The sequence below is a fragment of the Camelus ferus genome, chromosome 25 (genome assembly GCF_009834535.1).
Source record: "Camelus ferus isolate YT-003-E chromosome 25, BCGSAC_Cfer_1.0, whole genome shotgun sequence".
NCBI classification, from domain to species: Eukaryota; Metazoa; Chordata; class Mammalia; order Artiodactyla; family Camelidae; genus Camelus; species Camelus ferus.
Window position 1 is genome coordinate 34,491,884 of NC_045720.1, and position 15,316 is coordinate 34,507,199.

Consider the following 15,316-nt stretch of genomic DNA (forward strand, 5'->3'; position numbering starts at 1 on the left):
ACTGTGGTCAGAATCGAAAAAGCCCGGAAGAGCGCTGGTTATTCCTAGGCTCACACCGGCGACGCGGCACAAAAGGCGCGGGGCGGGGACCCCGGGACTGTCCTCCCCGCCGCCGCCTGGTGCATCTCGGGAAGGGCTCCCGCCTGGGCCGCGGTGCCGGGCAGGCGCGGGCAGCCGCGTCTCCTCGGGCTCTCCCAGCCGCTCGCTCGGGCCAGGGCAGAGAGACCAGCACGGCCGGCCCGCGCCTGGCCCGAGCTGCGGCGGGTTCAAGGCAGCCTTCGCGCGGCTCCTCTACCCCGGGGGTCTTTGTTCCTGCCGGCGTCCCCCGCCCCACTTGCTCCCGCCGCAAACCCAGTTTGCGGACTATCAACCGCATGTCCTACTTGGAGACGTCCGATCTTGGGGCGCGCTGGAGCAGGATTTTAGTAGAAGCAGCGAGGGAATCCTAAATTTAGACATGGGGTAAAGAGAGAGAAATGCGTCGGACCGCCTCCTCCCATTATAGCTCGGAGGCGGGCGCTCCCTCCCGCGCGGGCGGCTCGCGCGGGCTCTGCAGGGCGCGCTGGCGGCGGCGGCGGGTGCGGCGGCTGGGCGGGGCGCGGTTGGCGGGCCCGGGGCCTGCACGTGGTGGAACAGTTCTCCACGCCCGGCGCGGCTCCCGACAGCCACTGTTCTCTTGGGGAAGGGGTAGTGTCACCCCCGGCACTGCTCGGGAGAGGTGTTTACCCTTGAGGTCCCCAGAACTGGAGGTTGAGAGGAGATGGAGGGAGCGTGCGGCTTGGCGCAAGCGTTTCCTGCGTCGGGACTACTGAGTGGGAAGCCGCCAGGCACGGGCCGGGCGGCGAGGCGCGGAGTGACTCACCCACGGGAAGGGTAACACGGTCCGCGGAGCAGGGAGCTGGAAAACATGGTTGATACATACCTCGGCCGGCGGGCTGGAGCTAAGTGCAAGACAGGCATCTCTGAGCCTGGCTGCCCTGGGGTGCCACAGCTGGTCCCCGGTGGTCCCGGCGGCCGGCGGGTGGCAGTCGGGGCACACGTGGCCCGCCGCGCGCCCGGCTGTGTTTACATTCTGCAGCCGCTCCACGTTGTGCTGCCGTCCTCGCCGCCCATTGGCCAGCTCGCCAGTCAACGCTGCGCTCCTCCCGCAGGGGCGGGCCCTGCTGGTCCCCGCGTTTCCTAGGAAAACCCGGGTTCCTGGAGGCCTTGGCGGGACTACCAGAGTGCGCCACAGGATGGCCACTTCCTGGCCACTCTGTGCTCGCCCAAACTGTCTCCACCTGGCCGTATGCTGGGGCCCGGCCGCGGCCTGACACCCCTGGGATCCGAGAGTTGAGAGAGGGAGGGGACAGGGACGTACTGGCGGGAGATGCGGAAGCCGAGAGGCGGGGAGCCGGGCTGTGGAGGAGGAGCCTCTGAGAGACTCCCTCCCGCCACCGGGCCGCACAGGCAGGTGAAGGGGAGTGAGTGCAGGTGACCGTCGGCCAAGGGCGCAGGCCAGCCGGCCCTGCAGCCCCTCGAGGTGGGCGGGCGCGGCCCTGGCGCAGGGATCAACTCTCGGGCCTGCGGCCGGGCTGGCGGGCGCGGGGGAGGGGAGCGCGCTGTCCGGAGGTGTCAGTCTGAGGCGCATGCGTGCGGGGCGGGCCTGGCCCGGCCTATATATTGGGTTGGCGCCGGCGCCAGCTGAGAGCCGAGCGGTAGCGGGTCTGGCGGTGAGGAGGTGCTGGGTATGGGGCGGGTTGCGGGAGGAAAGAAAGCCACACTGGGCCGATCCGCCCCTCAGGCGGGAACCTGGGGGAAGAAAAATGGGAGGGCTGAGGACTAGGCGGCTGGGGGCGATGGGTCCCCGCGTTCCGTCCCTGTCAGGACCCTTGGCAGGGGGCCTGGGAAGCGGCGGCAGATGGAGGGTAGCCCCTCAGTGGGGGGCCACGGGAAAGCCCCTCATTCTAGGGGCTTCTCTCTGCCACTCCCATTTGGGGAGCTATCCCTCAGGAGAGAGGATGGAGGTCTGGGTCCCCTTCACAGGAAGGAACGTTCCCGGAGCATCCCAGTTTCCCCTTTTCCTAATTGACCTCCCTTTCCTTCACTCCCATCCCCCATCTGGAGTCGGGGTCCCGGTGCCCCTCCAAGAGATGAGCAGGGTCGGGTGAGGCTGAGAAGGAGGGAAAGGAGACTGAAGGACATGACACAAGTTCCCTCCGCCCTCTGCTTCCCCGCCACCGCCGCTCTCCAAATTGGCGCGGAACTGGCATCTCCACAGCGTTTCGCCTCCACAACCCCCTCCCCGGGCCCGTCCAGGATGGGAGGAGGGAGTGGGGGCGCGGCCCAAGCCCCACTCGAGCTGTGCGGGGGAGAGGGTGCAGGACGCAAAAAAGACCCATCTGCCTCCCTCCGCGTTCGGGGCGCTTTGCAAAATTTTGAAGACACTCTCGTCCCGGCTGTACATTCACTTGAGGAAATACAAGCATGAGTCCAAAATCATGGGTAACTAATACAGTGGAGAAGACAGCATGGTAAAATGGCTCAGGCCATCTCCTGCGGAACTTAGTTGCAACCTCGGAATCAGCGTCTAACTGGCACTTGGAGAGTTTGGATGACAATGTATTTGACTCTGTTTTTTGGTCGTTGTTTTTTTTTTTTTCCTCTCTCACCTCCAGAGATTTCACACACCTGAAAGAAGAGAATGTCAAGACGCAGGTAACATTATTTGTCTTGGAGATATGTTTCAAAGTTAGCTGCTGCCTTTGAAACGCTTTACTAATTAAACTTCCTTTTTAAAAACTCACTATAGTAGCCGTTTACAAGCTAAACAGCAGCCCCAGCCCAGCCAGACGGATTCCCCCCAAGAAGCCCAGATAATTCAGGCCAAGAAGAGAAAAACAGCCCAGGTGAGTTAAAAGGGGGAAGAGGGAGGAAATTCCTTACTGGGACCTTAGTTTAACAATGGTCTTTTTTTTATTTTCCAGGATGTCAGAAAAAGAAAAGAGGAGAAGGTCACCAAGAAACATCAGTATGAAATTAGGGTAATGCAGAATTGGGCTGGGTGTGGGGGAAACAAATGCATGACGAAAAAGAATAGAATTGCGTTACTGCTTTGCAATACGAAGATTTCTCTGACACTTTTACTTTTAATGCCCCGGAGGTCAGCAGGAAAGCACTTATCTTTGGGTGGTTTTTATGTCCCTGAATCCTACTGCAGCTGCAGAGTAACTTTGCCTTGAAGCAGCTGGTTCCTCTTTGTAAATCCCTCCCTCTTGGAGCTCCCTGGTGCACCAGGGCCCGCCTTAATCTGCCCAATGTTCTGCTCTTTGTTCCCTCTCTGACTGTAGTGGAGGGTCCTCATAGCTGCTCCTTGGGGCATAAATAGGATGCGAGGTCACTGACAGACTGACACCCAGCCTTTTGCTACCTTTTCTTCCTGTGTGTTGTACAGAAAACACTTCAGAGACAGTGGGTCTCTTTGCAACCAGCACTGACTGGGGAAAGGGTCCTTTAAGTATTTAAGTAATTGATTCCACTTGATTCCACTTTTAAGGCTTTGCCTTCATGTGTTCTAAAGTACTGGAACAGGCTTTAATGGGAGGAGGGCAGGGGACGTAGTTTCCTATAAAACAAGGTGCCCTGGCTAATATAGCTACGAGAATTTTATAACCTTGGAATTGATTAGTCTTTGACCGCAGATGCATTTTGTTATTTCTCTTCTCCCTCAATACCTAATGTCTTGTATTTCCAGAATTGTATTTTGTTGTCTAAACAAACATCCTACCTGTTACTAATGCATTATGCAGATTGATATGAGGTATATATGGCTTATTTATAAAATATGCAACTTATAGGGGAGGGTGTAGCTCAAGTGGTAGAGCACATGCTTAGCATGCACAAGGTCCTGGGTTCAATCCCCAGGACCTCCTCTGAAAATAAATAGACCTAATTACCTCCCCCCACCAAAAAAATAAAAATAAAATATGAGTGCAACTTAAATTAGCTAGATCATCAGCAGTGTTAGCTAATGATGGTGTTTGGGGAAAACTATAGATTGTTGAGAAGTATTAGCTTTCATTTATGAATGATCCAAGACAAAAGCTGGTTTCCTATTGCACAAAGATGTTCTTTTTTTTTTTTATGACAGAATTGTTGGCCACCTGTATTATCTGGGGGGATTAGTCCTTGCATTATCATTGAAACACCCCACAAAGAACTAGGAACAAGTGACTTCTCCAGATTTACAAATTACAGATTTAAAAATCTTTTTATTAATCCTTCACCTCTGCCTGATTTAAGGTAAGAACATTTTCAGTAATTTAATGTCAAATATTAAAATCGTACTGATGTAATATATGGTGCTATTTTGAGGTTTTTTTGCCTTTAAGATAGAAAAATTTGTTAAAAAAATTGTTTTTTTGTTTTCCTAGTGTTTAAGCATATATTTTATCTGAGAGTAGTGTTATTTGAGAATGATATAGATATTTAAAACATTGCTTTTGTAAAGATTTTCATTCTCCTGCTGAGTACTGTAAGCCTTATCAGAAGAACTGAATCACCTTTTTAATGGAGTCTAAATAATTTATCTAAATTGTTAAAATGTATTTTAACATGTACAGCATTTTCACTTGATATATCGTCTCTTTTTATTTCTCACCAAGCTTAACTAAAGTCTGTACTTAATTCTTTTTTCTAGCTAATGAATGACTAAGAGGTACAGCTTAAATAAAACGTGTAGTGTAGTAATTTATATTTGGCTTTAATAAGCAAATTAACGGACTCACAGACATTTAAATTCACCAACCTTCCCCTTCTCTGTACTCTCCTACTTACCCCTGCCCCCCCAGCTTGTAGTGTATTGATGATCAGTTTGGAGGTGATTGAGACTGTCTCTCCTGGGATCATATGCTTTAAATATTTACATTTTTAGTATTGCTCTTGAGAAAACATGGTTATCTTAAACAGGAGCCTTTGTAAATTGTAAATAAATGAGGACCAGAAGGTACTCTTGGAATCTATCAGTTTAGATTATCATAGTTCAAGTTCTTGCTGTATAATTTCATTCCAAAGAAATGATTTTTACAAGTTAAGGTAGCAGTTTTTCCTAATTTAAGAGCTTTTCCTTCCAAATTCTAATTGAAAATTGGATATCAACATTTGAAAGTTAAGTTTACTCTGTGTGAAACAGGTAGCTTGTATATTATGAAGATCACTTAATTCTTTTTCCCTCTTTCCATAGCTGGGGATGTTCAAAGGATGTTTGGCTAAACATGTTAAATAAAGAGACCAGATATGTTCATGACAAACATTTTGAAGTTCTGCATTCTGACTTGGAACCACAGATGAGGTCAATACTTCTAGACTGGCTTTTAGAGGTAGGTTCCAGGAATACAAATTTCTTTTTCCTCTGGGTGATGGGAAAATGTCTAGACGTGAATATGCTTTTCTTGTGCCCTCAGGGTATATCATCTACTGCCAGAAGCTGTTTTAGTAGGGCTACTTACTGTAGTTGATGACACCAAAATGGAAAATGACTGTCTATACAAGTAGACCCATACAACCCAAACTCTGGTGTCTGAGTACTGCAGTGTACTAGGCACTGTTGTAGATGCCAAGGATACTTCAAGATGAACTAAATATATAGTTGACGAGGTTTTGAATTTTGCTATACAAAGTGAAGAACCAGGACTAGGCTTCAGGACTCTCAGAGGTCCTTTCTTTAGCACCAAAATCAAATTATGATTTGGAATCCTAACTTCTGTGTCCTAAACAATAAGGAGGCTTTGAATATCCAGAAGCCCTAAGCCCTCCAGCATCTTGGCTCCATGTAGCTGCATTTTATTATCATATCTCTCTATTCCTTTCAGAAATACACTGGACCATTAATCTAAAGGAATAACAGTGATCCAGAATCCCTTAAGATCTGTGCCAGAATTTTCTCTTGTTTAGGCCCGTTCCCTTTCTCTGGATAATAATTCTAAGAGTCTCTAAAATTATTATTGAGAAAATGATTACTTGTACTGATGACAAACTGATTTTCCTCCAGTCCTTGGATACTTGCTCTGTAGTTTCCCTGTCTTTAATATGGATAGAGACGGTGAATTCTAAGGGAGAAATACCACAGGATTTTTGGTGGAGTAACACATGGCAAAATAGCTCTCAGAAGGTATCAGAGAAGTTCTTAAGACCACAAAATGTCCTCTTGTGCTTATTCCTTTTTCTGACTAGAAGGGAAGATTTTTCAGTCATATGTGTACAAGAAGGTAGTTGGGTTTTGACTTTTTCTGTGTATCTAAAGATCATGGATGCAGTTTAAACACAATTATGTTGATTTTATTTTATTTTTCCATTTTATGTCACATTGATTTTTATTCAGTGGTTGTCTTTCAAATTTATCCCTATTTTCCCTTAAATATATGATTATATATGCAAAACCATATAGAATGTAATAAATCCAGTAGAGCATTAAACTCAATTTTGTCTTAATATAGTCTTTCAGTCTAGGAATGCACAGATGGTTCAATATTTGGAAATCTATTATCTTAATAGTATAAAGGAGAAAAATCATAAGTTTATATATCAAAATGTGATATTTTTTGGAATTCAGTATCTAGTCATGATTTTGAAATATGTAAGAAACTAGGAATAGATTTCCTCAACATGTTAAGTGTTTATTAGAGATTCATGTATGTCTGTCCCTCTGCTTCCTCCAAAATGGAGTAGTGGCCTCTTCTTCAGGAAGTTGTTTTGGGCATTAAAAGCATTCCCTATATTAAGTGTGGAAATGAGAGATTCCCCTTATTATGAATAACAATCATGAAACACTAGAGGAATTCTCACTGCAGTCAGAAACAAGGGATAAGAAAATTTTTGTCTATCATCAATATTATTCATTCAGTTTCTTCTATAATTCTTAGCTGGAGCAGTAAAACATGAAAAATAAATGAAACAGAAACATTGAAAGGAGCAGAGTTGTCATTTTGTAGTTAAATGTATCTCGAGAATGATGAAGAGAATCTGTTGGTACTATTAATAAACATGAAAACTTACCCATTTATCATCAATAAAAATCAGGAAATAGGAAAAAAAAGTTGTCATCCATAGTCAGTAAATGTATCTGGGAATAAACACATTAAGTCCATGTGAAAAAAACTATAAAACTAGTAAGAGTAAACGAGGACAGTGATACATTTATCCTATTAGCATATGTTAGGTTTTCCCCTCACCTTAGTTTTGATATCCTAGAAAGAAGCAAAGTTGGGCTTAAAAGTGTTCTGAAGTCAGATATGCTAAGAGATAACTTTCTAATACGGTGAAATTCTTGGAATAATATTTAAATGTTTGGATTCTTCTCTAGGTATGTGAAGTATACACACTTCATAGGGAAACGTTTTATCTTGCTCAAGACTTTTTTGATAGATTCATGTTGACCCAAAAGGATATAAATAAAAATATGCTTCAACTCATTGGAATTACCTCATTATTCATTGCTTCCAAACTTGAGGTAAGTTCTCGAAGTTTATCCATATTTACCCCAAACTTTTTTTTAACCCCAGAGAATACTGTGTATCAATTTGATATGCTGCTCCTTAGGAAAGATGAGGTTTTTTTCAGTACATTTTCTGAACATTATGATTTGGATGGAAGGCTAAATATCATGGTTCCCTTCTCAGTATCTGAGCCTATTGTAAGTCTCTGGTTGGATTCTGGAATTGGTATCTAGGTGACATGTTCCCTGGCTCATTGTGACAAACAAAATAATGGATGCAGTCTCTAATCTCATAATTACGACACTTGGATTCAATAGAATGGTCTCTGAAACCTAAGCAACCACTCAAATGCAGTAAGTGCTACTACGCCGGGTTGGAATAACGGTCTGTATCCAGCCTTTCTGATGGTGATGCCAGGGTAGAAGGAGACTCCTCTCCTGCCTTAGATTTTCCTTCACACGATCTCAGGCTACTTTTCTTAGATTGAGCCCATACTGAATTAGTACCTTCATCTGAAATTTTTGAAGCCTGTATCATTTTGAGGGTAGGAGAGGTTATGTGAATCATGCACTAATTTCCTTAAGTGTATTTTTCTTCTCTCCCACATTTAAGGACTGTCCCCAAGTTCTGCCACATCTGATGAGTGTTTGTATTCAGTGTATCCTTACCTGAAATCACAGTGTATTTCAGGTATCTTTCTAGACTGAAACCTTGACCATTAGCCTGTTCTCATCTATGGCTGACTTCTCTCCTTCTCCTCTCATCATTCTAGCTGTTCCTCTCTGAACTGCTGAGACAGACATGTCATCAAACAAACTGCAAAAATTATTTTTTGATTACCATGCTTTTGTACTAGGGTAAAGGAAGTGTTTTCAGTTTCTAGACCTTATTTGTTGAGTGCCTTGTTTTGGTCTGATTGATATATTAGGCAATCCTAAAACAAATTTGGCTTTTTGTTTTAATCAGTCACTGAAATGACTGGTTAAAATACTCTTAATTGTTTATTAACAATGATTCAAGATCTATGAAAATAAGTTTCAATCAATATAGTGGGCTAATTTAGATACCTAGAAATGAAAAATATCTTTTAATGTAATGTTGCCTTGGCTACCACAGAATTATTTTACTAAGATTTATAATCATTTGAGCTGTCCTTTTAAAATGAAGTCTGTATGTGGTTTGTATAGAATTCTTTTGCTTTAATCTCACTCTAAACTGTGCTTGATATTAATTTTAAAAATCCATTTTAAAGGAAATCTATGCTCCTAAGCTCCAAGAGTTTGCTTATGTCACTGATGGAGCTTGCAGTGAAGAGGATATCTTAAGGATGGAACTCATTATTTTAAAGGTAATAATAATTATATCTTCATTATTTCTAGTTGCAATTTAATAACTTATTATTAAATCTCAAAGACTACAAAGTAAGTAGTCAAAACTGAGGTTTTAATTTTAGGATCCACTTCTAAGATGGGAGGGGAATTTGCTTAACCTGTAAGCTCTATTTTTCTGTACCTTTCATGTTCCCTATATTGAGAATATTATTTCTTTATTTAAAAGTGTTTAAGGATATTTTCCAAATATATAGGTAATTAGCAAAGCATGTGTATATAAATAAATTCCAACAATGATTCTCAACTCTTAATTCTGTTTTTCCACTTCTTCCAGTAGACAGAGAATGAGAATTATTTCATTGCCTTTTTTTCTTTTCTGTATGCATGGAATGGGCTATTAATATAAGAGTGGAGGAGAGAAGCATAAAGGTGTTTAATTGGGCTTTGAATTAGAGATTACAGGGTGAATGTTAGCTACCAGAAAGTATGTTATGAAATTCGGACATCATGGTTTTATAAATAGGACATACAAGAAAACACAATCAATATGACTTTCACTTACAAGTTTTCTATAAATTAATATATTTAATATAAATTAAAATTTTGTTATGAATTGTTTACAAACTATAAACATTCAGGTTGATAGCTCTGTAGAATGGGATCTTGTTGGCATGCTGATATTATTGTAACGAAGTTATTCAGATTCAGGCTTGAAGTATAGTGTAAAGAGGAAGCATGTGTAAAAGGAAGATGGAGTCCTCTAGGTGGTCCTACAGGCGTTAAGACTCTGTCCTCTCCTGATTATTTCAGACTTCCTATAAATGGAAAAGTCCCAGGGCTTCATGGAGGGAATGGTATCATAAATTAGGATTTGTCCCTTTTTTTAACTTTTACATTTTGAGCAGAAGCCGTTAGAGATCACGGAAAGTAAGAAAACGTACAGAATCAGTTTACGGAGGAACTGAATGGGATTGGCTGTGGAATCATTCAGTAAAATTCAAAGGACAGTTTCAAAAAAGTAGAGAACAGATTTGGAAGACTAGGGCCTGCAAGAAATGAGAAAAGTAGGAATGAATAATAGGTCCAGTGAACTTTTTAAGTAAAGACAACTAGATAATAAAGGGGTCTGTATCAATGATAGATTAAAACACAAGCAGCTTTAGATTGTGAGATACCTATAAATATTTTTACTAAAATAGGAAGAAATAAGCTTAAAGCAGAAAGTCTCTTAAGTGACTAAGAAAGAAGCTATAGAATATGGTGTATATATATATATATATATATATATATACACCTACATTTATTAACACACATCTTGATTTCATTAACAGGCTTTAAAATGGGAACTCGGTCCTGTAACAGTCATCTCCTGGCTAAACCTCTTCCTCCAAGTTGATGCTCTTAAAGATGCTCCTAAAGTTCTTCTACCTCAGTATTCTCAGGAAAAGTTCATTCAGATAGCTCAGGTATTGATATTTTTATTGAGTATATGCTAATGTTATTAATTACAGGCTTTGTTTAGTGTATTTATAGTGTTAAGTAGGCTGTACTACAAAATGACAGCACACTGAAAAGAATTCACTCCGAGTAGAACGAAACTTCTGATGCATAAAACTCTGTCCCCAGCATTTACATTGCTAGCTTGCTTCTCATCCTTTAGGAATACAAAACAGAGTTAAGTAACTCTTTTTGATACAAAATGGGGAAAGGTATTTTTCAGCCAGCTGTTCTAGGCTTTATAGTGGAATAAAATTATTCTGTATGATTATCTGACTCTCTTGTATTTGAATACACAGGGAATCTATTTTATATATTAAACTTTAAATTACTTCAGTTATAACATGTTTTTAAAACTTAAGTTCAAATTAAACCTTTCAAGGCCAGTACGTAACAAATATTCTAAGAAAGTAACTAATAGTTAATGGAGGAACGTGCCATTCTCTCCTGCCTGCTTCTCCTAAGTAGGCTCTTACGGCTGCTCTAAGCACCACATGTAGGTGAAGAGCATCTCCATTCCGTGTGGGAGGTGAAAACCTCACACGTGGAACTGAAGAACTTGTGGTGCTCTGGGTGGGTTTTAAGTCGCATAGATTGAAATTCAACTTGTTTTAAAAACATCTAGTAAACACATTATGAACACTGGATAACCAGTAAATATATTGGAATTGGTTCATTTTGTAGAACTTTCTAATGAAGGCTTACTGATTTTTTCCGTCAGATTTCCTGGTATCCCAGATCATCATAGACAGCTTTACCCTCTTGATAGGGCAAACCCTTGCCGAGATGATGAACAATGTAGAAAGTTTCTAGGGCTATGTAATAGTAATAATTCCTTTCTGACTCCACTTGTGTTTCTATCTTCTGAACCAATGGGGACAAAACTAATTGAAGGTTTACTCCACTGGACAGGTGTCCCTGAAGTCTAACCCCTTTACCTGATTCCATTGCTCATTGACCAGCTCTCTTACTGCATGGATCATACTGCCTCTTAACTAATCTGTTTAGAACATGTTCCCTTCTTGTGTTTCTGCTGCACTGTAGCCAAAGGGATTGTTCTTAAAATGTCACTTTCCTGATTTAAAATCTTCCAGTAATTTCAATAATCAGAACTATAAAGTTCTGACTTCTTAAAGACCCTTTATGATCTAACCTAGGCCATGCCTTTTTTTTTTAAATAAAGAATGAAGGAAAGGTATTCCTTATTTTGTATTTTTTTACTTTGTGTTCTTAACTACTTGAGTTCCAAGGGATACCTTCTCATTTATCTTTGCAAATTGTTTCTTATAACCAGAACAAACTCTACACTCCCCAGTATTCCTGGGTACCTTGTCTTTTAAGACTCATTTAAGCAGAAGTCTTCCCTGACTTTCAGATTCTGGATCAGGTTCCCCTGCTAATAGTACACATCACACTACATGCTAACAGTCCTCCTCTCTTCTTCCTCACCTACGGTCCCAAGACTCGACTTCCGTCAGGGTGGTGGCTTATTTCTCTCTGGATCCCTGTAGTTCTAGCAGTCCTTGCCATATAGTCCACATCTTAAGCACTCTAAAATATTAATTGATGTTCAGTAGCGACACGTAGTACTCATCCTTCTCCTAGGTACTGACACTTTCCCCTGTTAGCTTTTAGATCTGTGTATTCTAGCCATCGATTCATTAGAGTTCCAGTACAGAATACTGGCTGCTGCTGCCTTGTGCCATTTTACCTCTATTGAAGTGGTTAAGAAAGCCTCAGGTAAGACACTCTATCATCTTCTTACCTGTTCACAACTTTTAAAGGGACTATTTATGAACTTAGCATCCTGCTAAACAAGAATTTAAAATTTTAAAGTTAAAAATTTAGCAGCTTAGTGATTACTTCCCTTCTGCTAGAAGTACTGTCTAATCTTCAGCGTATATCCACAAACAAAAAATAAGGTCAAGTGGAATTTAAACCCACTTGAAGTTGGTCAACATGACTATAACTCTGCTTTAAGAATTCCTTGGGTTTTGACAATTTCAATTTCCTGTGTAGCAGGTACTGGCTAAGAAGCTCTAAGTCTTTCTCCCTCAAAATAGTCACATTATAAACATAGTTTGAGAGTGATCATCTGTTTTGACTTGCTAAATTTGTTCATTTTTGTTGATGTTTGTTTTGGTTTCCTTTTTACATGAATTTTAAATTAACTTTGAATTTTGAAGTAAGAGCAAATACATTAGGCATTATGTTAGTTTCTGACGTAACCGTCACATTTTTCTATCTTTTCTTTCTCTAGGTTTGGAGTGGGACAGCATTTCTGAATGTGTAGAATGGATGGAGCCTTTTGTCAGCGTAGTAAAAAGTACTAGCCCAGTGAAGCTAAAGATTTTTAAGAAGATTTCTATGGAAGACAGACACAATATACAGACACACACAAATTACCTGACTATGCTGGTATGTTTTTTTGTAGAACTTTTTTGTCTTACTATTTGGCAAGTCACTGAAGCTGACAGTAAGGATATTATGGAATAATATTTCAGGCAGTTATACAAGATGGTAAGGGGACAGAAAGTTCTAATGAGCATACTGATTTCAAAATGCAGAAAAGCTAATAAAATAACTTTGAAGTCAAAGCAAGATCTGTGAAGTGTCCCAAGAACAATCTCAGTAGCCCACGTTGAGAGTCTTTAAAATATGAGTCGCAGGCAGTCCATGTTGTTGAACCTCTAGAACACGACTTAGTCACTGTTGTAAAGGCAGAACGAGACCGTCACATCAGGCCTCCGTTGTTTCAAACTAGCACACACAAGTCTGGGTGGACTCTGCTTTACCACATCAGTGCTTTATCTTAGCTGTTAATCTCTGCGTAATTTTTTCACATTACAGGATGAAGTAAATTATGTGAACACCTTCAGAAAGGGGGGACAGTTGTCACCAGTGTGCAATGGAGGTATTATGACACCACCGAAGAGCACTGAAAAGCCACCAGGAAAACACTAAAGGAGCAAGTAATAAGCACACAAGTGGGAACTGATGAAGTAATGTACAGAATTTCATAGAACTGAACTACTTAAGTTTTACAGGAAAACAGTGCCGTGACTGTCCTAGCCAATTCAGAAGTGTCACTGCCATTCTTTGATTTTAAAACCACTTAAAATTGGCACCAAGGAAGAAATTCATTTAATTCTTATGTCAGCTGTTTAAAGAGACAGCAGGACTTGTTTACAAGGGCGACTTCATTCCCAATGTTGACTGGACAGAAGCCAGCCGTGATCCACGCCGTAACCATTTTTTTGACCCAGTGTTACTTTACTGTGTTTATCTTAATAAACTAGGAATTTTATTATTGGAGTTTTCGACTAGCTAAGTGCTACCTTAAAGGGTACATTAAGTGATACAGTACTTTGAATCTAGTTTTTAGATTCTCAAAATTTATAAACTCTTGATAGTGCAATTTGGTTCTTGAAAATAAAATTTAAACTTGTTTACAAAGGTTTAGTTTTGTAATAAGGTGACTAATTTACCTATAGGTGCTGTAGCAAGCTATTATGAAACTTGAATTTTTTAAAATGGTGAACTTTAATCTGCCTGACTAGTTTCTTTGCCTTGCCATAACATGTTTAACCAGTAAGGCTTAGGTGAACATGGTGTTTTAAACTGTGCTCTGAACAGTGGGAGTGCCAAAGAAATTATAAACAAGGTAAATGCTGGGGCTCCTACTTGGGGCTTTGACATATAGGTTGCTTTATAATAACTTTTCTGTACATCACAATTTGGGTGAAAAACTTAAGTACCCTTTCAAACTATTTATATGAGAAAGTCACTTTATTACTCTAAAAAAAATCCTTAGGGTTATCTTAATTTAGTGTGACCAAGGCTTTATTTATGTTTGCAAAACTGTTAAGGTCCTTTTAAAATTCCTACATTATGAGTTAAGGACAGTGTCAAAGTGATGAAGCTTAACACTTGACCTAAACTTCTATTTTCTCAAGGTAGGAAAGTAGTAAATGTACACTGACTCCTAGAAATCTATTTATTAAAAAAGGAAAAAAAACCTTGACCTAGAAACTTGCTGTATATAGTTAGCTACTGCTACATACATGTTTTAGTTTTTTAAGAATGAAATTTCAGCCTCAAAAGTGGATTTAATTAGAAAAATTATACTAGATCAGTAGTTTATTCTGTTACTGGACATGTGAATCTCTTCCTTTGAAGAAATTATAAATTTAAGCTATTGTTTTGGTATGAAGTCTTCTGTATAGTTTTTGTTTTTAAACTAATGTTTCAGTATTTTATCTGAAAAGAAAACACCACTAAATATGTATATATGTATTATATAAACTTAATCTTTTAATACTGTTTATTTTTAGCCCATTGTTTAAAAAATAAAAGTTAAATTTTAACTAACTGCTTAAAAGTAAAGTTTTGCCATTGCTTGGAGAAACTTTTTTTTCCTTCTCTGTGCTGCCAGCTGTAACACTTCTTCTGGGTTGCTTGCGTTCAATTCTGTCTGGCCGATGGCTTTGATCTTCCAGAAGAGAAAAGTGATGTTATCAGAGGTCTGGTCAAAAATGAAGTCTTGCTAGTATACATAATATAAAACGACCTGCATGCTAACAATGATAAACTGAACCTCTAACTGTAAATGCTAAGAGGTGTGGAAGAAATTAACAAAAACGGACCAGAGCCGTTCAAAGCAAAGCTCAGTTGCTGAACCACAATTTATGGAATTATTTTGAGTAACACTAAGTAAATTCATGTTGTTTATCTGACTAAAAGTACCAGGAAATAAACTCTACATGTACTCTCACACATTTTTACAGTTAAGGCTCCTACAAAGTAACTTGAAAAATCAAAACCCGTGTTTCAGGGCTTCAGTTTTTTAATGTGCAAAAGCAGCTAGCTGCTCAGCACTATACTACAGAGTGGCCCATCTCCTTCACGATTAAAAAGAAATACCTCAGCCTAATAAAAATCTATAGTAGTATTCCACCATGGAGTATTCTACGAGAGCATGTTTTAGGACCTTAGAATTACCTTTAGATTGAAAAA

The 15,316-nt window shown here is 40.6% G+C and overlaps 2 protein-coding genes across 5 annotated transcripts in view; one reads left to right on the forward strand and one right to left on the reverse strand.

The window, feature by feature from the left end:
• Positions 1 to 927: 927 nt before the first annotated feature.
• CCNE2 (cyclin E2) lies at positions 928 to 14,667 on the forward strand. 3 transcript variants are annotated; one of them, XM_032467905.1, is made up of 12 exons: positions 928 to 1,449; positions 2,658 to 2,697; positions 2,792 to 2,888; positions 2,967 to 3,023; positions 4,130 to 4,281; positions 5,222 to 5,357; positions 7,340 to 7,486; positions 8,725 to 8,820; positions 10,135 to 10,269; positions 11,929 to 12,040; positions 12,561 to 12,718; positions 13,151 to 14,450. In XM_032467905.1, the coding sequence occupies exons 2-12, from the start codon at positions 2,684 to 2,686 to the stop codon at positions 13,262 to 13,264; spliced, it is 1,218 nt and encodes a 405-aa protein (XP_032323796.1). In that variant the 5' UTR covers positions 928 to 1,449; positions 2,658 to 2,683; the 3' UTR covers positions 13,265 to 14,450. The 3 variants fall into 3 exon arrangements, with proteins under 3 accessions (XP_032323796.1, XP_032323795.1, XP_032323797.1); XM_032467904.1 differs by lacking the exon at positions 928 to 1,449 and adding an exon at positions 1,692 to 1,712 and having other exon boundaries at positions 13,151 to 14,667; XM_032467906.1 differs by lacking the exon at positions 928 to 1,449 and having other exon boundaries at positions 1,719 to 2,697; positions 2,795 to 2,888.
• The window catches only part of INTS8 (integrator complex subunit 8), a 52,430-nt gene continuing 39,541 nt past the window's right edge, over positions 2,428 to 15,316 (reverse strand). Inside the window, exons 27-28 of one of the 2 annotated variants that reach the window (XM_032467903.1) lie at positions 7,033 to 7,099; positions 2,428 to 2,670 (exon numbers count right to left, since the gene is read on the reverse strand). In XM_032467903.1, coding sequence (XP_032323794.1) covers positions 7,043 to 7,099 — 57 coding nt within the window. In that variant the 3' untranslated portion in view covers positions 2,428 to 2,670; positions 7,033 to 7,042. Of the gene's footprint in view, positions 2,671 to 7,032; positions 7,100 to 14,590; positions 14,793 to 15,316 lie in introns of those variants that run through there. The other variant, XM_032467902.1, reaches the window with a different exon arrangement.

Bases quoted from the DNA above. Each gene is read 5' to 3' on its own strand.
- CCNE2 (XM_032467905.1), top strand. The intron at 5,358-7,339 runs GTAGGTTCCAGG...ATTCTTCTCTAG, and splicing joins TTCTAGACTGGCTTTTAGAG to GTATGTGAAGTATACACACT. The intron at 10,270-11,928 runs GTATTGATATTT...TTCCCCTGTTAG, and splicing joins AGTTCATTCAGATAGCTCAG to CTTTTAGATCTGTGTATTCT.